General features: G+C 31.8%; 6 protein-coding genes across 6 annotated transcripts; 2 read left to right on the top strand and 4 right to left on the bottom strand.

Annotated features, from left to right (window-relative positions):
• Positions 1 to 3,167: 3,167 nt before the first annotated feature.
• On the bottom strand, positions 3,168 to 3,863 carry LOC119607239 (enhancer of split m8 protein-like). Its single transcript, XM_037961084.1, has one exon. It carries the CDS (start codon positions 3,834 to 3,836, stop codon positions 3,315 to 3,317), a length of 522 nt encoding a protein of 173 aa, XP_037817012.1. The 5' UTR covers positions 3,837 to 3,863; the 3' UTR covers positions 3,168 to 3,314.
• Positions 3,864 to 9,609: 5,746 nt separating this feature from the next.
• Positions 9,610 to 10,283, bottom strand: LOC119607247 (enhancer of split m7 protein). Its single transcript, XM_037961095.1, has one exon. The coding sequence runs from the start codon at positions 10,275 to 10,277 to the stop codon at positions 9,681 to 9,683; it is 597 nt and encodes a 198-aa protein (XP_037817023.1). The 5' UTR covers positions 10,278 to 10,283; the 3' UTR covers positions 9,610 to 9,680.
• Positions 10,284 to 14,028: 3,745 nt separating this feature from the next.
• Positions 14,029 to 15,149, bottom strand: LOC119607251. Its single transcript, XM_037961100.1, has one exon. The coding sequence runs from the start codon at positions 15,110 to 15,112 to the stop codon at positions 14,744 to 14,746; it is 369 nt and encodes a 122-aa protein (XP_037817028.1). The 5' UTR covers positions 15,113 to 15,149; the 3' UTR covers positions 14,029 to 14,743.
• A 4,085-nt stretch (positions 15,150 to 19,234) lies between these two features.
• LOC119607246 (enhancer of split m5 protein-like) lies at positions 19,235 to 19,806 on the top strand. The gene has a single exon (XM_037961094.1). The coding sequence runs from the start codon at positions 19,235 to 19,237 to the stop codon at positions 19,751 to 19,753; it is 519 nt and encodes a 172-aa protein (XP_037817022.1). The 3' UTR covers positions 19,754 to 19,806.
• Positions 19,807 to 21,291: 1,485 nt separating this feature from the next.
• LOC119607242 (enhancer of split m5 protein-like) lies at positions 21,292 to 21,968 on the bottom strand. Its single transcript, XM_037961090.1, has one exon. It carries the CDS (start codon positions 21,926 to 21,928, stop codon positions 21,392 to 21,394), a length of 537 nt encoding a protein of 178 aa, XP_037817018.1. The 5' UTR covers positions 21,929 to 21,968; the 3' UTR covers positions 21,292 to 21,391.
• Positions 21,969 to 23,542: 1,574 nt separating this feature from the next.
• LOC119607243 (enhancer of split m5 protein) lies at positions 23,543 to 24,230 on the top strand. The gene has a single exon (XM_037961091.1). It carries the CDS (start codon positions 23,543 to 23,545, stop codon positions 24,098 to 24,100), a length of 558 nt encoding a protein of 185 aa, XP_037817019.1. The 3' UTR covers positions 24,101 to 24,230.
• The last annotated feature ends 1,008 nt before the right edge of the window (positions 24,231 to 25,238 follow it).

The following is a 25,238-nucleotide window of genomic DNA, read 5'->3' as shown; positions in this document are numbered from 1 at the left end:
GATGAAAAATAATCATATGACAAAACGTTAGTTTTGATATTTATATCGAATTTTAATATATTTTTAGTTTGGGTCAAACCATATTACATTTTTTTTTACCAAAAATAGATTTTTCCTGAAAATTTTATTATTAAAAACTAAAAACCTTTATAGAAAAAAAAACTTAATAATAACACATATATTTTTAACCAAAAATAGATTTTTCCTGAAAATTTTATAAATATTGCGTTTTTTTTTGCAAATATAAGCTTTAACTTTTCTCATTTATTATGTTTTTTTGTTTTAATATTTAAACAAATATTTTCTTGATAAAAAAATTAAACAAAAATTAACAATTTTACTGGAAGTTCTATATGTAATTAAAAAACTTTTTACCAATTTCAAACAACTCATCGCTAACGATAACTTCTAAATAAATCGTTTGGCAGCCTTTTCATTACTTCATCCATTTACAAATTATATCTGGCATCTCTAATTTTTTCATTAATCAGTTCTTTTCGTCTGCGCGCCTTAAAAAGTTCTTTCGTGTGAAAATTTTCATTTATATTAAAAAATAAAAGAAATTGTGATTATAGTAAATATATTGGCTTATAAATCTACAAAATATAAAGTATGTGTTGCGTTAAATATAAAATAACTGTCAAACTGATATGAACAAGCTTTTTTCCGTGTTAGCAAATTGTCACAAAATTCTAATTGGATTTTGGCCATTGAAAGCACAATAACTTTATTGCTAATTAGAATAATGTGAGTTAGGACAATCAAAATTAATGTTTATATTGTTAATTTAGTGCAAAAAGTGTTAAACATATCTATTGTTTCTAAAATTTTAAGTGTGTAAAATATTTTTTGTTAATTTGTGGAAAATAATAAATGTACATTTGTATGTACAAGTGTTTGCTTGCTGTTTCCGATTGGATCACCAAAAACAACGACGACAACAATGTATTGCAATAAGCCGGCTGCATTCGTATACTTATAAGGTAATTGCCGAACATTTTTTTTATATATTACGTATAAGAACCAAAATTATATTTGCTAAAATTAATTTCATAAGATAATTATTTAGTTCATTTGTAGAAGAAATTGAGTGAAAAATTCTAAAATATTGTTTTTAGTCAGGAAATAAAAAATTAACTCTAGTTTTCCAATTATAATTCTTTTCTTTTTTGTTTTTTTTTCTATGAGAAAATGACAAAAAGAGAATCCCCTATACATGGTTGTCATTTGTTGTAGTAGAAGGGTTGCCTAATCAAAATGTATTAACAGAATTTCGATAATTTGTTACTTTTTCATGATTTTTAAATAAAAATACAGAATCACAATATTGAAAAGCAAATGTGGTAGAAAATGATTATACATAATTTCTTTTATTAAAAATTTAATAAGAAATTGGAAAAAAGCTCTAATTTTAATGAAATTTTATAAAAACCAGAAATTATATAATTTTTTTTTTTTTCAATTTCATAACTCATCGCTAACAATAACTTTTAAATACTTCACGTGGCAACCTTTACGTTACTTTACCCATATGAAAGTTATGTGTGGCATCTCTTTTATGTTTCTTTTTCTTTGCGCGCCTAAAAAAGTTCTTTCGTGTAAAATTCTCAACTTTTGTGTAAAAATTAAAAAAATCCTGGTTAAACTTAATATGTTGTATTATAAATTAAATAGATGTAAAGCATGTGTTATGCTAAATATGAAATATAATACAAAATATAAATACAGATGTTTTCTACCATGTTAACAAATTATAACAAAATTCTTATTAGCTTTTTAGCCTATTAACAGGCCCAAAACTGTATTGCTAATAAGAAAAAAGTGTGTTAGGACAATAATTTAGTGCTCCAAAATAGTGTTAATAGTATTTAGTGTCTCTCTATAATATAAAGTGTTTGTATGTTGAAAATGATGACAAGGTACAAGTGGTTGCATGTAAATAGATTCCGACCAACAGTAATAGCAACAACAACAGTGGCTTGCTGACCATAAAATATTCCAAGTGCCTCCCTATAATATGAAATGACTTTATGGAAATAAATGAATTAAATTGAACCTTATAATATGAAGTGTGTGGTGTTTGTTGGTGTTTAAAGAAGAAATAAATACGATACTGATAACGCAGCATCAATGCATTCCAATTTTGTCAGGACAGACTTCGTATGAATAAAAGGTAAATGTTGTTATTTGATATTTTCTAAATTTGAACGTCATTTGAGGATTTTTTGCCGATTTTACATATAAAAATCGATTTTATATACAACATACGCATTAGTGTTCACAGATTTTAACTATTTTTCAATTGGTGCGTTATTTAAGAATGTATGGCTGATTATTGGGGGAAATACGATATTCTTTTAATTAAGGTTTAAGATTATATGACCGATTTTAGGTTTTCTATATAAAAATTTATTTTTAATGTGAAATATAAGTGATCACAGATTTTAAATATTTTCACCATTGAACCGTTATTTAAGGATGTACAGCCAATTTTAGTGTATTTATATAAAAATCGATTTTTAAAGGGAAATATAAGTGATCACAGATTTTCACTATTTTTTAAATTGATACGATATTTAATGATCTGTAGCCGATTTAAGATTTTTTATATAAATATCGAATTTTCAGTGAATTATGCAACTGAATTTAGATTTTTCAAATACAAATCAATATTGATAATCCATAAGAGTGATCACAAGGTACATATGTATATAATTAATACATATAACTTGGATGATCATAGACTTTCACTATTTTCTTAAATGTGTCGTTACTTAATTTAAAAATAAATTTTGTATAGAAATTGTGGCAGAAAGTGATGGCAGATTTTCCTTTTTCCTAATTGATCCTTATCTATAATCTATAGACAAACAAATAGATTGTTTATGTAGTTTTTCTATTGAAGTGTTATTTTTGGATTTCATATAAAACTTTATTAAACTAATGTAAGACATTTCCTATTGCCTTGCCATGCAACAGGCCTTATCATCTGACTAATTCTAGCACAACAATGTTAACCAGATTATAATTAGTTAATTGTAGTCAATACTAATAACTGTAAATGTTTAAGAAAAATAATATTTATATAAAAGAAAGGAAATACCAAAGATTTTGTTTTTGTATTATAATTATTATTTATTTTGTATGTTTTGTTTTGTATATTTAATTCTAGGGGTTTTTTGTTTGTATCACAGTTTGAGTTTATCACAGTTGAGGTTTTTGTTTGTTATTTCTTGATGATGAAGATCACAGTAATTGAGAAAGGATTTTCAGTTGAGAAAATTCTTAAGCAGTTGGTTTTTTTTTTAATTTGATTACCAAGGTCTCCATACAGGTGCAGGAATAGCTGCTGGGGATATTGCGGGTGAATCACTATCATCACTGTGATAACCAGACGAAGCGGGACTTAAAGGACAGTCAATAGTTAAGGGCTGCTGTTGTTCTCTTTGTTCATGTTCTTGTTGCAATCTATTGTAGGAACGACCCAAATGTGTCATAACAGATTTACCCATTTCAACAGTCATACCAGGAGTGGAAGCCAAAACACGTGACACTTCATTAACAGCATTCATATAACCGTTGCGGAATGAATCCATGGGAATTTGTTGAGTTTGCATTTTTTGTTGTTTAACATGTTGTCTCAGGTAGACAATGGTGGTTTCCAACATCTCAGCCTTATCCATGCGTAAAATTTTACTATTGCCATTCAAATCGACCTTTAATTGCTTAAGGCCATCCAAACACTTGTTGATGCGAGCACGACGTTGACGTTCCAATAAAGGTTTCTTGATTTTTTGGTAGATTTCAGTTTTTGTTGCGTATTCCATGTTGGACATGTTATTGTTTTGTTTGTTTTTAAATTCCTTGAGTTAAACTTGTAGAAAATTAAAATAAAGAGATGTTTACTCTTGTATGGTTGCTTAGTGAATGATGTCCTACTCAATTTCTCAAAGCCCTTTTATACTCTGTCGCCTGTTAGGCGAGACAGGGGTTGTTCTCTTTAAGGAAATATAGAGACTTTCGTTTACCCTGTTATTGTTTAGTACCGAACGAGGTATGTGTAAGGGATGTAAATTGCTACTTTGTTTGAAAATAGTACTATTTCATAGTTATTATGAAAAAAGTACTTTTGTGTAAATAAAAATATGAAATTTAGCATTAATTAGAGATTATGCTATGAGTACTTTGCATACAAAGTGTTTTAAGTTTGTTTTACTAAAAAAAATTAGTGCCTTTTTGTAGCAAATTTAGTACTTAAAACAAAGTATTTTTTGTAAAATTTTTAAGAAAAATTCAAACTAGATTTATTGTTTTGTTTATCCGTAATAAACTAGAAGTACTTTTAGAAAAAGGTACTTTTTACGAAACAAACCCTTTAAATTAGAGTAAAAAGTACTTAAATTCAAAGTATGAATGTACTTATATCCTCCCTATAAGTACTATTTTTTGCTCTCTCTTGCTGTACTTTTACCCTCATATTGCTCCCATTGTTGTTGCTGTATTGTGTGTTTTGTAAAAGAGTATTTCCTTTTTGAGTCATCCATCCATTGTGTGTGTGTGTATATGAAGCAGCTGCAGCTGCAATCATCATCCTTAATACATTTAACTATAAGATGTTTTTTGTTGTTTTTTTGTATGAAAAAACTTATGGCTCGTGGCCGTGGGAACATTACTGAAACTAAGTTTCTCACACGGTGTTTTTCTGTTGTTCGACAATTTGAAACGACAAACACATGCGTTCGTTCATTCCTTGGTTTGTTCCTTTTGGTGTTGTCTTTGTTGTTGTTGTAAGGATTACTTTGCAGCTGTCACTATTTCGTACATTTTTTTTGCCAGAGTAAGTAGTAGAAGTAAAAGTAGAATAAATAAGATCATGATATCATTCTGTTCAGAATCATCAAATTTCTTCTTGTTGCTTCTTATTGTAGTAGTTGTTGTTGTTCTGTATTAGTATGTTATGTTGGTTTGGTTTAGTTAATCAGATTGTCCATAGTTAGTCCCCTCTGACCACTTTGCTAAGAAGTGTATTAAGTGTCTGTCTGTCTTTGTGTGTATATTTTACCTTGATTGTTTTTTTGTATATTTGCGTTGAATTGCTTGTTGCTGCTGCTGTTGTTATTGTATGCCAAGGATTTTAAAGCAACCAACTAAACAACAACCAACCATTCATCCATCCATTCATACCAAACAGTCAGTCATTCATTGATTGTTTGGTTTTTACTATAGTTTTTTTTATTGTTTTTATCTTCCCTTCGTTTTTATACATGTAGTCCTGAACCGTGAGAAAAAATTTATTTAATTATTATTCCTTATTGTCCTTTTTTCGTTTAGTTATTGCAGTTGTTTTACATTCGTGTGTTTTGTTGTTGTTGTTTTTGCTGCTGCTGCTGTTGTTGATGTTGCATTTTAATGGGTCGTGCTTGTTGGCTTCTTATTGCCTGTAAATTGTTTGTTAATCTCGTGTGTTAAGTGTGTCTGAAGTAATTTCCATTTAAAATTCTAGTACATTTGACTACGTTGATGTACGATTTAGGTCGAGGGGTACTGTTTGTATGCCCAACATTTAAAATTGTTTATGAAGTATTGATTCAAAAGCAATTTATCGATTTATGTCTTTAATAATGTGGTAAACTTGTTGCTGAAACTTGGGCCGAACGAGGGGTGAAAGATCAATTGTTGGGTGTTGTAAGATGTAATTAATTAATATACATTGTTATATGATTGATCTTAAAGTTCGGATATTTTTGGAGTTTATTTGAAAATGTTGGAAAAGGTCGTTGTTGATCTCTCTTTGATTTGATTTCTTAACCTAATAGGGTGATCGATTATTCGAAATTTTCCAAAAACCGGTTTTCGAATAGTTCGAATAGTTGACATTTCCAAAAAACCGGTTGATATTTTTCAAATTCAGAAAAAACCGGTTAACCGGTTTTTCATAATAAATAAAAAAATATATGTTAATTTGAAAAAATTAATGTTTATGTTTAAATGTGATTAATAAAACATGGCCCGAAATGATTTTTAACAGTTTAACAGATTATAACTTTAGATCTAGTCGTCTGATTTACATTATTTCTTTAATATAAAAAAAAAAAAAATAGGAAAAAAAGTGGACACTTCTGTTAAACATAAGGTACTATGTAATCCTAGCTTATTCTAAAGCCCTTTTAGGAAATTTTCATAGGCATTCCAACACTTCCATAATATTTCAGCGGTAAATTAATTATTGTAATTGGAATATAATCTTAAGATTAATAAAATTTTATTAAACAGTTATCAATTTTACAAATAAAATTTTTTAATTAATTAGGAAAATCAAAAAAGTTTAACCAAAGGTGCTTTAGAAAAATATATCCTAGTTCCTGGACTCGAATATTTTTAAAATTTAAACGGGCTGTATTATTTACTTCAAACTTTCATTTAAATAATCTTTGATTACAAAGCAAATAAAAGTATTCGAAACCGGTTTTTAAAAAGTGAAAAAACCGGGTTATTCGATATTCCAAAAATCAACATTTAGAAAAAACCGACACTGGTAAAGCAGAAAAAACCGGTTTTAAAACCGGTTGAAAAATCGACTCGATCACCCTATAACCTAATCAAAGATAATTTTATTAATATTGGAAACTAAAAGGATTTCAGTAGATAAGATGCATTGTCTTTTTGACAGTTATCAAATAGAAGTGAAGTTGGCTTCTCAATTCTTTCACAGTTTAAAACTTCAGTCTGTGCCGCTTTAGAATTGTTTGTAAATTATAAAATTTTTGCCTTCTATCACAACTACCTTGAGGGCCATGCTCGAATTTACCTTGCACGGCCCCATCGCCTGATGAAAATGGCCATGACATCGGTGTATTTTAGGGATCAGCTCAACCCTATGAACTTTGACGATATGTGGTTACAACAGGAGAGTCAAACATACGACTCAATCGAATTACTGGATAAGTTCGTCGAAGAAAGTATACAGCTAACGGTGCTCACGAATACCTGTCTCATTTTAACGATTTTAAACTCATGCTTGAATTTACCTTGATGGGGCCCATCGACTGATTTTTCTTTTTTTGAAGAGAATGGGGACAAGCTCATTTGGGGGTATTTTGGGGAAAATCTCATCCCTATGAACTTTTTACGATATGTGGTTACAACAGGAGAGTGAATCATACGACTCAATCCATTTTATTTGATATAGAAATCATATTAAAATTATAAATCTATGCCCAGAATCAAAAATTACGGTTGCTTCTTTAATAAAATTTTTGTGAACTTTGAAAGAACACAGTCTTCGTTTCTGTAGGGAAATATTTGGTCGAGCCCTTTTTAATGCTTTATATCATTTCTTTTCGTTTAAAATCATTGATTTTTTTCGATAAAATCATTGATTTAATTGTACTTGCTTTAATGATTCTCACTGTTTTATCAAAAAGTTTAATACAGATGTTTTTGGTGAATTTTTAATATGCATTTGCCGTTATATATGTACATTTCAAACAAACCAATATCTTTAAAGAAAAAATGTGTTTCTGGAATGAATTTACAAAATTTTGATATTGAAAATAATGTTTAGCTGATCATATTCCTGCGTTAGCGTGATCGCATGTAGAAGAAGTATCTTAAAAAGCCTTGATTTACTTATTTTACTTTCCTAAATCCTCTTCTTTTTTGTGATTTTGAAGATTTATTCCAACTGTTATATAAATAAAGATACTTTTGGGACTCTTAAATAACTCATCAAAGTCAACAAATGATCGCCCTGACTTCGATATGGATTCGAATGATATATGCATATCGTTGGTGTAATGTAAAAAAACGAATTTATCATTTATTAATTTTGCATTTTATGCTTCAATGGGAAATGCGAATTAATTGGTTTAAGTGGCCTTTAGTTAGGTTCTTCATTAATTGGTTTAAGATATTGTTTTTCATTTTGGGATTCATTAGAGATATTCAGATGGAAAACCGTTTTCAATTATACACTTCCTGGACCAAATAGAAATTTGGCAAAAAAATGTTTTATTTTTTTGCGTAAATTCAAACCTAACTTATGGTTTACTGAGTCAGTTATCCTGAACATTTGAAGTGACACGAAAAATAAGTCATTGAAGTGTTCATACACAAATCACTATTAGGTTAGATTATTTGGGAATTTCGCGATTTAACGACCTAAGAAAACCACTAGATTTTAACAAATTTGATTAGAATTGTTCGTGACGTATCATTGAATCAATATAGGCTTGTACCAATAAATCTTAGTCTGCGCTCTTGTAGAGCAAGGCAGCCACATAGAAGATGTTGCAGCGATTTTGTTTATTCTAAATAATATTTGCAATAACTTTTATTTAATTAGACCAAACGATCTGACTTTCGTCCAATCGTACAATGCTTAGTAAGTATGCCGTAAGAAGCTTAATGGGAAATACAAATTCCGAGCTTTTTGGATATTCTTTAAGTAGTATTAGTGGATCATATGAGTTTCAATTTCGATCGTGTTCGATACCATAGACAGGAAAATAGGAATATCCTTTTTCGAAACAGTTACGTCCAAGAACGATTCGTTAATTACGAATTCGTTGCATATTTTTATCAAAAAGCATCGAAATCATAGTATTAGTGGATCATATGAGTTTCAATTTCGATCGTGTTCGATACCATAGACAGGAAAATATGAATATCCTTTTTCGAAACAGTTACGTCCAAGGACGGTACGAATTCGTTGCATATTTTTATCAAAAAGCATCGAAATCATTGCAGACTGTAATTGTCAACAAAAGTTACTCAAAAAGTTCGTACCTTCAGAAGTAATTCAGACGAAAAATCTAAATTTATCGAGTCGAATGTAATAGAAGAACTGCAATTGTTAACTTTTTATCGAAAAAGGTCAACGATTACTATTATGAATTGAAGAATCGATACTAGAGATTAGAATGCATCATTCAATTGTTAATGATTGTCTTCCGTTATAGAATTGTTTTCAAAGGAGGAACTTTTTTTGTGGAATATTTCTTATTATTTGTAACTTTTAATCCAATTAGAAAAATCACTGTAAAACCTTTAACAACATCCGTTTTTTCCCTTAAAACAAAAATCCCTGGCAACTCTTTGCATCCCATAAAACCACAATTTACCAATACCAATTAAATATAGATTTTCATCTTTCGTCTTTAAAAACGAGTACAATTTATTTTGATGAGATTGTAATTATATGCCATCATTATTATTATCCTTTGGCATAATTGTGATAATTACAGCTTTTGAAAAGAACTGAGAACTAGTTCTTATTTCCTGTCCCATGCAATTGCTTAGTATTTCAAAAAAGTAATAAAGACCATTTATGTGTTTGTTTTTATATATAAAATGAGTTATATTATTTTGTATAATTTTTTCTTTACACAAGTATAATTGTATATAGTTAATCATTTTGAATTGAGTGGAATAATTACAAGTAATATAAAAATAAGATCGCTACCCTATCACAGTTGGATTATGTAAAGCTATTACATACAAAAAAAAAAAAAACAATAAAAATCCTATCAATAGTTTAACAAAAATTAAATTAATAATAATATAAAAAAATCTTATTTACTAAACGAGATCGTTAATGTAATGGAAGAACTCAAGTGCACTACTGGTATTTGTTTGTTTGTTTTTACAATGATGGATAATTGTGTTAATGTGACCACAATTTACCAAGGACGCCAGACCGGTGTGCTATTGTTGTTGGAGGCTGGTTGCAAGAGACCCTGTGGTTGTGATAGAGCAGGAGATGAACGTGAGTAATCACTATCGCTGGCATAACCACTGGATACTGGACTGTACATGGCAGTTGAAGAATGAGGAGTGGAGCAGGTTACGCTTAAAGGAGTATTGACAGCAGTTGGGATTTCTTGGGGAGCTTCCAATTGGCTAAGACGTAAACCCAAATGAGTCATGAGTTTAGTACCGAATTGTACATCCACTTTGGGTAAACTGGCCATGCAGCGTGATACTTCATTGGCGGCTTGTATATAACCAGAACGGAAACTTTGTTGAGCAGCTACATTGTTGTGGGCGATTTGCTCTTTTTGTTGCTTCAATTTGCGCAAGTGTTGTACGGTTACTTCCAAGATATCAGCCTTTTCGAATTTAACATTGTTTTCGCCATTGCTTTGGAAACATTCAGCCATCAAGTCTTTCAAATCATCGAGGCACTTGTTGATGCGAGCACGACGTTTACGTTCCAATAGAGGTTTCATGACTTTACGGTATTGATAAGTTTTGGACATTTCGTATTTGGTTGCCATTTTTAAGTTAAGTTTTCTTGTTAAAATTATTTAAAATATAAAAATTTAAAGCGTTTGTTGTACTGATGTTGATACTAAGACGTATGAACAGTGAATGATGTTGCATCACAGAGTGTGACACGTTTATATACCCACACGTGTCCCAGGACATAAAAATTTTACTCGTGCTCAACGCACGCTCTCTTTGGCATAAGAGAGCTGCATGTACCTCAGTAGAGAGCACACTTTGTTTAAAGAGACTGAGGGATCCGAGTTCTTGTTGTTTGAATAAAATTTTAGGGGTTGAAAAAGTACGTTACAAGTTGACTATAGTTCATGCTTGGTTTTTTTCTTGAATGTTAATTGTACTGGTGATGATGGTGGTGGTTGTGTTGTTGGTAGACAGGTAGCAAATTATAAAAATTTCAAATCGTGGGAAACACTTTGCCAGTTAGTTTCCCACAATTTCCAATTTTTATTTATCTCGTACATATGGGGTTGTTTTTAATATGCAATGAAGCACATTCTTCTTTTAGGATCGTCGTATCCTTTTTGTGTTACTGATAGTGCAACCAACCAATATACACAATGTGTACAGTGGGTAAAAACATGACAAGTTCTTACACAAGTGAGGGCAGGGATTTCTGTAGTTTAAGTAAAATTTAACACATATGTTGTGAACTTGATGTGGAAATTTCAGTTGCTTAAGGAAGTGTTGAGGAAATTTACGGGGTTAAGTTTGAAGGTTTGAAGAAATTTTGGTAGTTTTGAAGGTTATTCTGTGAATTGTGAAAAACTAGATCAGTTCAAAACAAAGACCGCCAGAATTATGGGTATGAGGAAGTAATATTTTATACATACATATGTTGTGAACTTGATGAGGAAATTTCTGTTGCTTAAGGAAGTGTAGAAATTTGCGGAGTTAAGTTTAAAGGAATGAAGACATATTTGTGGTTTTGAAGGCTTATCTGTGAATTGTAAATCACATGATCAGTTCAAAACCTAAACTGCAAGAATTATAAGTATGAGGAAGTTTAATTTGACACATGTTGCTGATGAGGAAATTTAGGTTGCTTAAGGAAGTGTTACTAAACTGAGGAAATTTGCAAAGTTATAGTTGAAGGTCTAACGAAATGTTTGTGGTTTTCAAGGTTATTCTGTAAATTGCTAATAAATAGATCAGTTCAGAACTTAGACTGTTATAATTTTTTTTATAAAGAAGTGAAATTTAACTATATGTCGTTCTTGATGAGGAAATTTCGGTTGCTTAACGAAGTGTTACAGAAACAAAGAAATTTGCGGAGTTTAATTTAAAGGAATGAAGAAATTTTCAATAATTACAAGTGATCTCATTTATAAGGTTGCCACAGAAGTTATTAGAATCCTAATATTTCTAACTGGATCCAAAATCTCGATTCATTTCTTTACAAATCAGACTTCATATACATGCCCCTAGTTACATGCTATATAAATCTGAAAAAAAAAAATAAGAACTTATCTTCTATCCTTGACCACTGTAACACTGATGGCACACTCAGTGTCAAATAGTGAGTGAGAAGATTAAAAACACAACTGAAACAAAGTTTAGTTTTAACAACAAAAACAACAACAACATTAAGAAAAATACTAATAACTACCACCTGCCCTTTCTTCAACAAAAAAAAAAAAAAAATATATTGAACGTTGAATTTTGCTTCTGTTGAGCATTACAAACTCAAGTCTGACTTTAGGTTTGACAGTTACACTAGACACAACAACTGACTATTTGACGGACTGACTGACAAATGTATGGTTTAAACGACGACTTGATTAACAACTCTACTACGTCTTCTTTTTTCATTGAGAGTTCGGAGTGTGAGAAAATTTTCTTGGTTGCAGCTGTTGGTGTCATTTTAGGTTGTTGTGAATGTTTTTGTTTATATTATGTTGCTGTTGTTGTAGTTTCTGTTGTTTTTATTTGGCTTTTGTTTTTGTCGAGTTTTCTTGTTGGGTTTTATATACACGGTTGGTGTGTGATTCGCTCGTGTTGCAAGAACATCATAAACACAACATTGGCTTAATTTAATAGGGCGAAGAGTTGATTGTTTAACACTTGATTAGAGAGACAGACACATACACACACACTGAAAAACAATGGAAATTAACAAAGACAAGATATGATTTTATAAGAATTGGACAATAATTATGATGATATGGTCTATATCGAATGGAAATTTAAATAAATATGAGTTAAATTATCTAAGGAGATTAAGTTGAGGAAGCTACTGTTTTTGAGCAGAAACATTTAGGGATGATAAATCTAGGAAATCTTTGCCATTAAGTCTATTAACGTAAGGTTTTATGATAAAGTCTATAAAAATCTCGAACCAAATATTCCTGCTTCTTCTTGCTATAAAAAAGATAATGAATGGATTCCATTTAATTTTCACGATTAAATTCTATGTTGTGGTTGGTAAGTTGAAATTATCATAGTGTTATTCCATGTCTAGTTATGTCAACAACCATGTCAATACAACTCAGTATCCTGTGGCACCCCAGAGTCCATGGATGTAAGGTTTTATGCTAAAGTCTATACGAATCTCAGACCGAATATTCCTGAACATTCCATGTCCAGTTATGTATGTCAACAATCATGTCAATATCGAAATAAAACTCGAAATCCAGTGGTATCCAAAGTGATCAGTATTGTGATATGAAGTTTACTGGAGAAGTTTTCAATATATTTTAGAGTGAAGATGATCAGTAGATGTCATAAAATCCTGAAGAGCATCAACGAACCTCTACTGGCAAAAGTAGACTTGGTATGCGGTGAAGGCACTGTTAAAAGTTAAGGAATAGTGATGTGTTATTAGAGATTTTTTTCCACAGAACCTGTGACACTGAACGAATTGGAAAATGAACTTTAGTTATTACAGTCAGTCTGTTATAACCACTGGATACTGGACTGTACGTAACAGTTGGAGAAAGAGAAATACAACAGGTTTGTCAGCAGTCGTGATTTCTTGGGGCTTCCAAGTACCTTGACATAATCTTAATTGAATCATATGGAAAATATAACGGATTACTATTTCCGAATCTTAAGCTGAGGGAAATGTAAACAATAGTAAAGGCAAAAACTAATGCAACCTTATGAGTCCGACAGTTTTTATACATTATCGGTATTAACCTGAGGGGGCTGGTGAACATACATAGTTAACTCTGTGATTCTTTTACTAACTGAATCCGGGTCTTGGTTTTCCTAGAGCTAAAACTCTAAATAAAAAGAAACTTTAGGAATTCTATCAATTTCAATAAAAAGTTAAACAATTTTGATTGATTTTATATGTTTTTTATTTGTAATAAACTTAGATTCTAAATTTTAAACGTAATTTAGTATAATTATTAACTTTAATTAAATTATTATTATTTTTTTTTTGATTATTTTCAGGTTAGTGGCTTTTTTTGCTCAAAGTTATAACAACATTAAAGGTAATATTTTTAATTTATATAATTTTAGTTTTCTTATTATCTAAGTAATAAATATAACATTCCAATAGATCCGTTTAAGTTTCACAATCTTTCTCTGATAGTAAGGTTTCGCATAATGAAGTTTATAGTATGAATTTCTTGACCTTTGGTTGATTTAACTATATATTCGCAAATTAGGTGACTTAAATAGCAGAAACTTCACTCCTAGAGCAAAGTTCATTCCTGATACCGCTAACGCTAAATTAGTAAAGATTGGAAGTATGGGATTCGGCTTATCAATTTCCAATAGATTTAAAGAGGAAATTGTATTTAGAAATTGCCAGATTTTAGAACCTACATAGCTAATGCAAGTTTTAATATAAGAAATAGGGATCACGTTTCCAGATTGTTGTGAAGATGTTAACCAAAATTGCCCTCATATTCTGATTAGTTTCGCGAAGTGTTTATAATATTCACTTTAAACCATTTTAATTAGTTCAAAATCTGCATTTACGTTAAATTAAAGTCTCCAATGTCTTATAATTTTCTACTTGACTCTTTTTAAAGACATTTTTAAATTCTTAAAATTTTTCCTTAATGTTTCCCGTGTAATTTGTGTAGAATCTTCCATTAGCAATATTATTTTAAGTTCTACCTCCATTCTCGTTTCTTGGGCACATTACAGCCTTCAATGCCGCATATTTATGAATGACCACAGCACACTATGTACGCTGAAGAGCCGGGTGAATGGGTTGTTTTGGTTAAAAAACCTGTTGTTGCATACTTTTACGCTAAAAATTCATTTTCATTCACACATTTTCATTCATTTACAACGTTGAACGTTGAGTGTTTACGTTTCAAATTGTTTTTTATTTCAGGCAACAGCAAAAACAAAAGGGTCCTTGTGGTTAGAGTTCTTGTTCTTGGTTGATGTTTTTATTTCTCATAAACTCTTTTTCTTCAATGAACCTTCAATACACACTTACACTTGTCTTGTTGGCAAGCAGAGTACTTGGTACTAGGTAGAAGATTGCCCTCATTCAATGTGTATTAAAGTTAAAATCAGCAAAGCTATCACGTTGCATGCCACATTCCCAGTCCCAGTAAAATGAGCCAACTGCAGTCTCTATGGTCAGAACATATGGCTGGTGTTGCTGATGTTTTTGCTGTGAAGCTTTTAAGAGACGTTCGTTGGCCTGGTTTTGCTCGATTTCATTGTCACAGGAACATTTGTTATTTTCATTATCAGGAAAATTATTTGCTGTGATGTTATTGTTGTTTTCCGTTAGTTTACTATCCTTGTTTAATATTTGCTTAAAGATTTTGCACACAGCAAATTTGAACTTAACTAAACAGCATTGCAGATTTTCTTTTTCTGTCGATATTTTCTCCATTTTAGCAGCAAACATTTTTGTTAGTTATTTTTTTAAGGTGTTTTCAATTGAAAAGTTTATCTTGAACTGTGGTTTATCCTTGATGGGTTGCGGTTTTTATAACGGTTGTCTTGTAGTGTGTATATTATTGCGCTTGCGTAGTAGTGCAAAATCCTTTTGACAAAATTATTTCAATTATTGCGGGCACTTGTCGCTGTGGCCGCCGTTCTCGTTGTATTACACGTGCTTGTTTTTAATGAACATGCACTTGTTTTTAAGTTAATGATTGTATTTTGATGGTTATTTTTTTGCAATGTACTTCAACGAAATATTTTAGACGCAAACAAAAAACCATCAAGCAATCATCGTTCGAACACACGTTCTTACACAATGCCAGAGACACATACACGCTCCTCACCCCTATTTTTGGCAAGGCAATTGTTTACTGTGTTTAGCCCTTAGGTTTTTCTTTCTCATCATTATAATCGTATCGTATCTCATGAACAATATTTAAGGACAGCGATCGAATGAAGTAGTGTAGGGATGTTTGATAGTGAATAGTTTGGGCGAAGGAAGAAAATTTGATAAGATTTTTGGAAGGTTGCAAGTTAACGCGAAATCTCGAGAATTTTTAAAAAGGAACGTATCATCAATGTTCCCGAATAGTAGATGGCATAAGCTTAAGTTTTCGGTTATATACTGTAAACGAGAGATTTAATCAAAACTCTGAAAAGTGCTATATGTCCGCCATAGATTTTGCCCAGAAATCTCGCTTGATAATCTAACTTCATTGTTTAATTGTCCTTGTTTAAGTGTCTCTAAGGTTTGACGATGTATGGATTCTTTGCAAGTTTATTCGGAATCTCGAGAGTTTAAAAAAGGAAAGAAAGATTAATGTCCCGTTCAGTCGTAATGGCATAAGCTTAAGTTTTCAGTTATATACTGCAAACGAGAGATTTATTCAAACCTCTGAAAAGTGCCAGATATCAGCCACAGACTTTGTTTTGTTTACAATTTCTTCCGCCTTCCTGGGATCCGCAAATCAATCACGTTTGACAATCCAACTAAAGTAATGCGTATATAGTTCCTTGTATTTATTACTTTCCCAAAAACCCTGTAGTTCATCATACGCTCGTATTGTAAGGAAATGTATGGATACGACCTTATTATATTGTTGTTAAAGTCCTCGACTTTGCAATATTGGAAATAAGAGAGAGTCTTGAGCATGAACAATGATCGATGTCTTCAAATAAATTAGTTTCGCCTCCCTGGGGTTCGCAAAATATATCTAAAGATATCCATCGACTAAAGGTTAAATAGACTGATATTAGTTAAACTTTCCGAACTATCAAAAGTTGTTGGAGATATGGTTAAATACTTTGACCATATAATATTGGAGTTTAGAAAGAGTCTTGACTAAGAACTTCAATGTCTCCGAACATCTTTGTTCAGCCTTCAAGTGGTTCACAATTCGATCTCCTTTGACAAGTGAAGCAAAATAATGCCGGATATCGTAAGGTAGTTTCTCCAAAACATTTCTGTTCGTCAATCATGATAGTCCTTTATCGTTTTGAAGAAATACGAATTCCCAATATTGGAACTAAAGAACCGCTTTGACGAAAACTGAAAGGATTCTGAAAGGAACCTAAATTCCTTTTAGGATCAAAATACTTTGACGTTCGAAACATACATACTACCTGATACCCTTGCCATTCACTAATTTGAGTTAACTCACTCCTTATTTTATATAGTTTTTATCTACTTCATTATGTTTACTTTAATTTTACTCCTATTACTTGCTTGCCACACCCTGCTGCTATTTAAACAAAACACATCGAGTCTATGTCGACGTCTGTCGTTCGTTCGTTCGGTCGCACACTCGAGCGTACAGAATAAACACATACACAATACAAATGTTTAATTTTTGTCTTTCTTTCCACTGATGAGCAGTTGCAGTTCCCATGGTAATAATAATAATCGCTGTATCGTAACGTAAATTTGTTGAGAATATTTTTATCCCACGGTCTTTAAGTGGAGGTGACAGATGTTCACAGTTCTTGTTCGCAGTAGATCAGGGCAGAGTAAGAAATATACATTATATTGAAACAGTCGTATGATGTTGTTACGTTGCTGCTTCTGTTTGTTATGCGCTGTGGTTGTGTTTTTAAACATAATTTTTATAATAGTTGTTGCAAATATGTGTAATTAATTAAGAAACAAATTTTAAATACAAAGCTAGTGAGTAAGTGAGGCAGAGATGAGGTTGTTGGCCAGTCATGAATGAATTTTGTATTGATTGCTGTGGCGGTATCAGGTGCTTGGCTCTTCTGTGGACTATGGTTTGCTGCGTATTTTAATACTCATACGTCGCGTTGCTTAAAACTTTAATGCAGTCACGTGTGGGCCACACTTTTCTCTTTTGTTTTTTTTTTTTTTTTTTGGGTGAACTTCAAATGGTATGAGGCGCGCTCACACGTTTGGCAACCCATCGTTCAAATTTGTTCATATTCAAAAAATATTTAATTAAATTTTTAGCTATTGCTAGGCCACGTGGTTGAGGTTGTGTTTTCTTGAGTAATTATTTTAAATTAAAATGTTGTATCAAGTTTTACAAATTGCTGATTGTTTTTAAATTGATTTTTATCGATATTAGAAACTTTGAGTTCAGGGGGATGGTGTCAATTATCTAGTAAGGTGATGTTTAATGCTTAGATGGGATCAATGAAGAATAACCATTTTATGCTGCAGTGTTATTGCTTTGATATTACCGTTAGTGGTGTATTAAGGTTGCAATGATTTCTTTTTGGAAATAAGAATCCCAAACTTTAAAACTTCAGAGTTTGTCATTAAAGGGATTTAGGATATTATTGCGAAGACTTTTGACATTGAACATTTAAATAAATGGGTAAATGGATCAGATATCAGTTAAATTTTAATGGAACACCTTTTTATTACTAAAGAAGTTTGTGTTTGTATTTGACAAACTCCTTCTATACTCCACAAAAAACTTTCGACTCGATAGGTATCGTTACATTCTTACCGGGTTGGAGAAGGAATGTATTCTTGTAAATACTTTGAATACACATTATTAAACTTAAAAGTCTTGACTAAGAACTTCAATGTAACACCAAGTGATCAATGTCTTCAAATATCTTTGTTCCGCCTTCCAGTGCTTCACTATTCGACCTCCTTTTACTAGTGAAGCAAAGTAGTGTCAGATATCGTTCTGTAGGATAGTTTCTCCAAAACATTTCTGTTCGTCAATCAATTGTATGACAATTTACTTTCCGGAAATACTTTGAATAAGACATTGTGACTTCTTTACCTTTTTGGGGTTTTTGTTTGTAATTGACAAACTTTAGAACAACTGGATAAAATTGTATATGTGTAAGTAGTGTTCCTGTGATTAAAAGTTTTACATTTGCAATTAAACATTACAATGATCAAGAATCTATAGTTAATTTTACTGTTAATTTACTATTATTCCTATTTCTCAGTAGAGCTTCGCTAACTGGCTATACGACCTCGCTCAGGGCAAGTGCTTTGAGTAATCATTTCCTTAGAAATAGTTTGTAATGATCCAATTTATCTTGATCATATGCCTTAGGGGATCCTTTGTTCCTATATATTTAACCAACAAATTAAGCTTTATAACAAGGAAATGTCTAAGTAAAGGGAATATTTTTTCAAAGACGTGTACGAAACTTCTTTTAATATACTTAAGTAATCAAATAAGAATCATATGAGTACTCGATGAATGCATAGCACACTTAAAGCCTAAAGTCAGACACTCTCTTGTTCGGTTACTCTTCGGCTAACGCTCACGTTCTCTTGAACACAAACTTAATATCAGTGGCACTGGAAATATTAAACTGCTAAAATTGTAATTTTGAATAAAAAATTTAACAATATTTATAAAGTTTTAAAATATTTTGTTAAAAAAAGTGCATTTTTGGCACTTCAACTGTCGATATGACAACATGCCAAGCATACACCGAGCACACTCTCATTTATAGGTATAGGGGTTGTTTTGAAAAATCCTGTCAACTTGGCCGGCTATATAAACCGGCTGCACAACTAACCTGCATTCATTCTCACTAGAAACACCATCTAGTAAACATATAACAAAAAATTCAAAAAATAAACACACACAAAAAAATGGCACCTCAAATGGAATATGTCTCAAAAACCCAACACTACTTGAAAGTTAAGAAACCCATGTTGGAACGTCAACGTCGGGCACGTATGAACAAGTGTTTGGATCAACTTAAAGAATTGGTAGCTGAATTTCAAGGCAATGATGCCATCTTGCGCATGGATAAAGCTGAGATGCTGGAATGTGCTTTGACTTTTATCAAAAAAGAAGTTAAGAAACCAAAAGTTCCTGCAGTCATACCTATGGATTCATTCCGTCATGGTTATATGAATGCCGTCAATGAAGTATCACGCGTTATGGCCGCCACTCCTGGCATGAATGTGCAATTGGGCAAATCTGTCATGATTCACTTGGGTGGCGAATACAATCGTCTGTTGCAAAACTCAACTGAACAACAAGATTTATCCTGCTCTGCTCCCATGAGTCCTGCTTCTTCGGGTTATCACAGTGATGAATGCGATGAAGATAGTTCCATGTCTTCACCAGTCGTTGCTCCAGCTGCTGTATGGCGTCCTTGGTAGTTTGCTTTTTTACTACTTAAGGTTGAAACTAAAATGCCTTAAGCTTTAACTGAAATCAACTCAACTGCGATATTTTCAAAAAACTGTGATAACCAATTTAGTTTTAAGTTTAAAACAAATAATGAACTGATAGATTAAACAAAAGCTTTAATAGATTTTAAGAAAAAAAAACTAAATATAGTTACTTTAAAAAACATAATTTATTTTTGTATTTTTATTTCAATTTCTTGTTTTTCAGATAAAGATTTTTAAAAGAAACTGTTTAGATTGTCAAAGAACTATAAATAGCAATTTTTTTCTAAAATTTAACACGTTTCTCTAGACTTCGTAGCATTAGCTTGAAACAGTTGAACTATGGGACCAATTGTGAGTAATGTTTTCTGTAATTGGTAGTTTCTTTGGTCTTGTTTATCAATAAAGTCGCTAACGTTTAATACGAACTTGCTCAACGGGTTTTATTACCTTTACTCCAAACCCATTGTTTTTGATATTTTTTTTAAGAATCTTCACAATCATTTGGTTTTCGAGGGCGTAAAATATGGAGGGGCGGATGTATAGAGATTTGATTTAACCTCTTTAGACTTTTTGCTTAGGAATTACATCAAATCTTAGCGAAGAAGCTTAAAACGTTATTAGATCTTTAGGTCAATATTGAAAGCATAATTGCTGGTTCTTCGGCCGATTTATGTGATCGAGGAAATATGAAATTTAAACGTTGCCATATTCCCTATATAAAGGCATCGATTATACTTTTATTTGAAAATCATTTCAGAAGCTAAACCACAAGTCTTTTAATTAAAAAAATATACGTCAATTTGAGTCTCGGGTGTTAAACCTTCCACTTTCTCTTAGTCCTAACTCTCAGCAGACCTTCATTACCTTATAATTCGATCTTCTTCAAGGTAATTGGTTCGGGTTCTTGTCTCCTTTGAAAATTTCTAAAATACATTAAAAGTTTAACAATATCCCAAGTTCAATTATATGAAAGTGCGTTCACATCTATCAAAAAATCGACATTTTGATCCCTTTTAAATGTAAGATGGAAAAATATAAACAAATATAGTGGTTTTTCATCAAATATTTGATAGGTGGTAGGTACGTCTACACCTATCAAATATCTTAAGTCGAATTTTAATGTTTTCAATGTTTGATAATTTCTAACTTTTCTTCGAATGTCAGAAAGGTTTGCTTCTTTTATGGGCATTCTAGAAATGTGAATTTGACGATTTAAGATGGAATAGAGTAGACGGCTGTCCTCTTTGTTCCTAGGAAATCTGTAGTGTAGCTTTACGTGGTTCTAAGTAGCTCAAATCAATTCATTGAGATTTAATAAGTAATTGTCTAACTAGGGCTGTTAGGTTGAATCGTCTTACAACTCAATATTCTAAACAGTTTCTTGAAAATATTTATCTGAAAATTAAGAAATTGAAATAAAAAGACTGAACAAATTTTTGTTTTTTAAATTAAATATATTTTGTTTTTATGTTTTCTTAAAATCTATTAAAGCTTTTGTTTAAACTATCAGTTCATAATTTTTTCAACTTAAAACTAAATTGGTTATCACAGTTTTGAAAATATCGCAGTTGAGTTGATTTCAATTAAAGCTTGAGGCTAAACCTGAAGTAGTAAAAAAACAAACTACCAAGGACGCCATACAGGAGCAGCAGCTGGAGCAATGACTGGTGAAGACATGGAACTATCTTCATCGCATTCATCACTGTGATAACCCGAAGAAGCAGGACTCATGGGAGCAGAGCAGGATAAATCTTGTTGTTGCTGCTGTTGTTCAATTGAAGTTTGCAACAGACGATTGTATTCACCACCCAAGTGAATCATAACAGATTTGCCTAATTGTACATTCATGCCAGGAGTGGCGGCCATAACACGTGATACTTCATTAACGGCATTCATATAACCATGACGGAATGAATCCATAGGTATGACAGCGGGTACTATTGGTTTCTTAACTTCTTTTTTGATAAAAGTTAAAGCACATTCGAGCATCTCAGCTTTATCCATGCGTAAGATGGCATCGTTGCCTTGAAATTCAGCTACCAATTCTTTAAGTTGATCCAAACACTTGTTCATGCGTGCCCGACGTTGACGTTCCAACATGGGTTTCTTAACTTTCAAGTAGTGTTGGGTTTTTGAGACGTATTCCATTTGAGGTGCCATTTTTTTGTGAGTTTAGTTTTTTTACTAGATGTTTACTAGATGATGTTTGTAGTGAGAATGAATGCAGGTTAGTTGTGCAGCCGGTTTATATAGCAGGCCAAGTTGATTGGATTTTCCATAGCAACCCCTATACCTATAAATGAGAGTGTGCATGGTGCATGCTTATTATGTTATATATTGTACAAGAGAACGTGAGCATTAGCAACTGAGTAAATGAATGAGAGAGTGTCTGACTTAAGGCAACAAGCGTGCTGTGCATACATTGAGTACTCGTATGATTCTTATTTGATTTCTTTCATATGTTAAAGGAAGACTTGTACACGTCGTTTAAACATATTCCTTTTAGCCAGACATAACTTTATTATAAAGTTTACATTTCTTTCTTTTCGTTTAAAGTACTCGTACTCATAACACCGAAGTTTCTTGAATTAATATTCCAGACATCAAGTTTTATTATACAATTTACTTGTGTGTATAAATGAGTCTTTTTGTATAAGTTGCTTAAAGAGCTGGGTTAGTGGCAGAGAAAAAAAAAACTTTAGAATTGTGTGAAGAAAGAGAGAGAGAGAAAAAGTATCTTAAGAATACGCGTAATGTAGTAGTTTATTATGCACACGCCATACAACAACTTTAGGTTAAGCTCGTGTCTGAATGCACACAAAGTAGAGGCAACAGAAAAAAAGCATCAAAACTAACCACCACCATCATCACCATCAATAAGCCACATATTCGTACGAATATTTATTTTTATGAAGCTCTAATAAGAGTTGCAGCAGGAATGAAGTATAAGCAAGAAAAAAAATAAAGGCAGGTGTTCTCATCGCGTGGGAAACGCACGACAAAATTGGTTCTCACGATTTTGAAAACCAACCAACTAAAGGAAAGATAGACAGACAGACAGAAACTTAAGTATGTTGTATGGCTATCATACCATACGACCATAAGATACGATATCAACAAAAACAACAACTGTAAGTACAACTCCACTGCAATCTGTTAATGGTAATCTAAACTGACATACACTAATATGAGAGGAGAGGCCAGAAGACAGACAGACAGATATTCATATTCATATGATGCCACAAAATGCTGGCTCAGAAATAACTATACATAGTCAATGAATTTGTGTTATGACAGGATTTTTGTTAAGAAAATTTTCTGATTACAAACCTTAATACATAATTTCCTTTTATACAAAAGTAACGGCCAATTTTCTTAGACATCCTTTCTTGTTCGTTAAACTAAAATTCATTTCGAAAATTTTCCCATAGGATTGAATAATAGTTAGTAATTTATTATTGAACAAAAGGATAACAATTTTCTTTTAAGACATTTCTCTAGCATTTAACACAGATTGTTTTAAAACTACCTGCGTTCCTTAACAATACAAACTAGAAAACGAACAAAATTTCGTTCCCACACTTTGAGTTTCCTTTGGTACAATAAAGAAAGATAAAAAAATCTTATCCTTAAAACCTGCTTTTTCTCTCCCGGAGACTGTGAGCTGCAGAGGTATAAAAGCCTCCGACTCTCAGCAGTTCAGCATCATTCTCATTTCTTCATTCCTCATAACAACATCTCAAGTAATTTTTTTTTACTTACACACAACAAAAAATGGCTCCTCAAACAGAATTCGTTTCAAAAACTCAACACTATTTGAAAGTGAAAAAACCCATGTTGGAACGTCAACGTCGTGCACGCATGAACAAGTGCTTAGATACTCTTAAAGAATTGATTGCTGAATTTCAAGGCAACGATGCCATTTTACGCATGGACAAAGCTGAGATGCTGGAATCTGCTTTGGAATTTATGAAAGTGGAATGCAAAAAACCCATACAACCCATTTCAAAAATTGCTGTTGCACCCATGGATTCCTTTCGTAATGGCTATATGAATGCTGTCAATGAAGTATCACGTGTTATGGCTGGTACTCCTGGTATGAGCGTCAATATGGGTAAAGCTGTTATGACACATTTGGGCTCAGAGTTCAATCGTCTTTTGCATACACAACAAGTGCCTCAAATTAATACACAATTACCCAGCTCCAATTCATCAGTTAGCAGCAGTAAAGCACCTTTAAGTCCTGCTTCTTCTGGTTATTGCAGTGATTCCGAAGATCGTCAATCAGTAGCTTCACCCGCTGCCGCCCAAACCATGTGGCGTCCTTGGTAATTCTTCAAAGACTTCTTCTTAACTACAAAATTTCAGTTAGTTAATTGTAACTTCAGCTTTAATCGATGCAACCATCGTCTTCCTAACTACAACTCTTTATGGGTTACTCCTGTGATAGATCAGCTTTATAATGATAGGTTATGTTTTATTATATTTAAGTTTATATAAGTTTTAAATAATTGTAATTGTTTGTAATTCAAAAGAAAAATAATTGAAAAGCTTTATATTGTTAATAGTTTAAGTAGCATTAAGATAAAAACAAAATTATAATAATACAAAACAAATTTAAAATTTAAACAAAACTGAATTTTTATTTCCAAATTTACAAAATTCCAGATTTTTTTTCTAAAATATTTTAAAAAATATTAAGAGATAATACACTTGTCTTTCTAACATTTCCATTTCTAGAATCTTCTTTTCTATCTTCTTAGTGGCTTTGAAATCAAAACAGTAGCTCATTTTTTGTATGTTGACTGTACTTTGCTTTGAAACGTTCTCTAGTTAAATTGCTTTACACGATCCACACAAAATGAGTTGCATTTTTGTGAGATTTTTTGTGTGTGTTTTTTAAAAATGATCCCAGAGTAAAATGTACGAGCTGCAACACTGTGATGAAAAGTAGGATTTTTACATAGAAAAATGTATCATTGTGATGAGATGACTGTACTTTTTAATGCTGAATTAATAATATGTTTGATTTAAGAAATCTTAAATCAGTGAAGGTTTTCTCTAATATGAAAGGATAATTTATTATTTCCAAAGTTTGATTTTTGTTTTGAGATTAGTTTAAAAAATGGTTTTAGAACGAGAGACCTTTAGCTTCAAGAAAGTTTAGGATTTTGCGCGATCGTGTGGAATGAAGAAAAAATGTCAAAAAAGAGTTTAGCAGATTTATTGGGGAAATGAAAAGAGAAAGCTCTGGATTCACGGAAGATGTTTAATGCCAGTAAAGGGAATAATTTTCGACGCTGTTTTGGAAGTTTAGACTTCCTCTTTATACCTGAAGAGAATGACTCCACTCTTCAGCTCCTATAAAACGAAATACAGGGGAAGTGAAGGAAGAAAGCATTGGAATCACGGAAGATGTTTACTGCCAGTAAAGGGGATAATTTTCGACGCTATCTTGGAAGTTTAGACA

Source organism: Lucilia sericata, unplaced genomic scaffold (assembly GCF_015586225.1).
Source record: "Lucilia sericata isolate MDLA Ls3-8-SP2 unplaced genomic scaffold, ASM1558622v1 Contig000679F_arrow, whole genome shotgun sequence".
Classification (NCBI taxonomy): Eukaryota; Metazoa; Arthropoda; class Insecta; order Diptera; family Calliphoridae; genus Lucilia; species Lucilia sericata.
This window is presented reverse-complemented; position numbering and strand designations above follow the sequence as displayed.

Coding starts and splice junctions, on each gene's coding strand:
- LOC119607239 (XM_037961084.1), bottom strand. CDS start 3,836: ATGTCCAACATGGAATACGCAACAAAAACTGAAATCTACCAAAAAATC.
- LOC119607247 (XM_037961095.1), bottom strand. CDS start 10,277: ATGGCAACCAAATACGAAATGTCCAAAACTTATCAATACCGTAAAGTC.
- LOC119607251 (XM_037961100.1), bottom strand. CDS start 15,112: ATGTTTGCTGCTAAAATGGAGAAAATATCGACAGAAAAAGAAAATCTG.
- LOC119607246 (XM_037961094.1), top strand. CDS start 19,235: ATGGCACCTCAAATGGAATATGTCTCAAAAACCCAACACTACTTGAAA.
- LOC119607242 (XM_037961090.1), bottom strand. CDS start 21,928: ATGGCACCTCAAATGGAATACGTCTCAAAAACCCAACACTACTTGAAA.
- LOC119607243 (XM_037961091.1), top strand. CDS start 23,543: ATGGCTCCTCAAACAGAATTCGTTTCAAAAACTCAACACTATTTGAAA.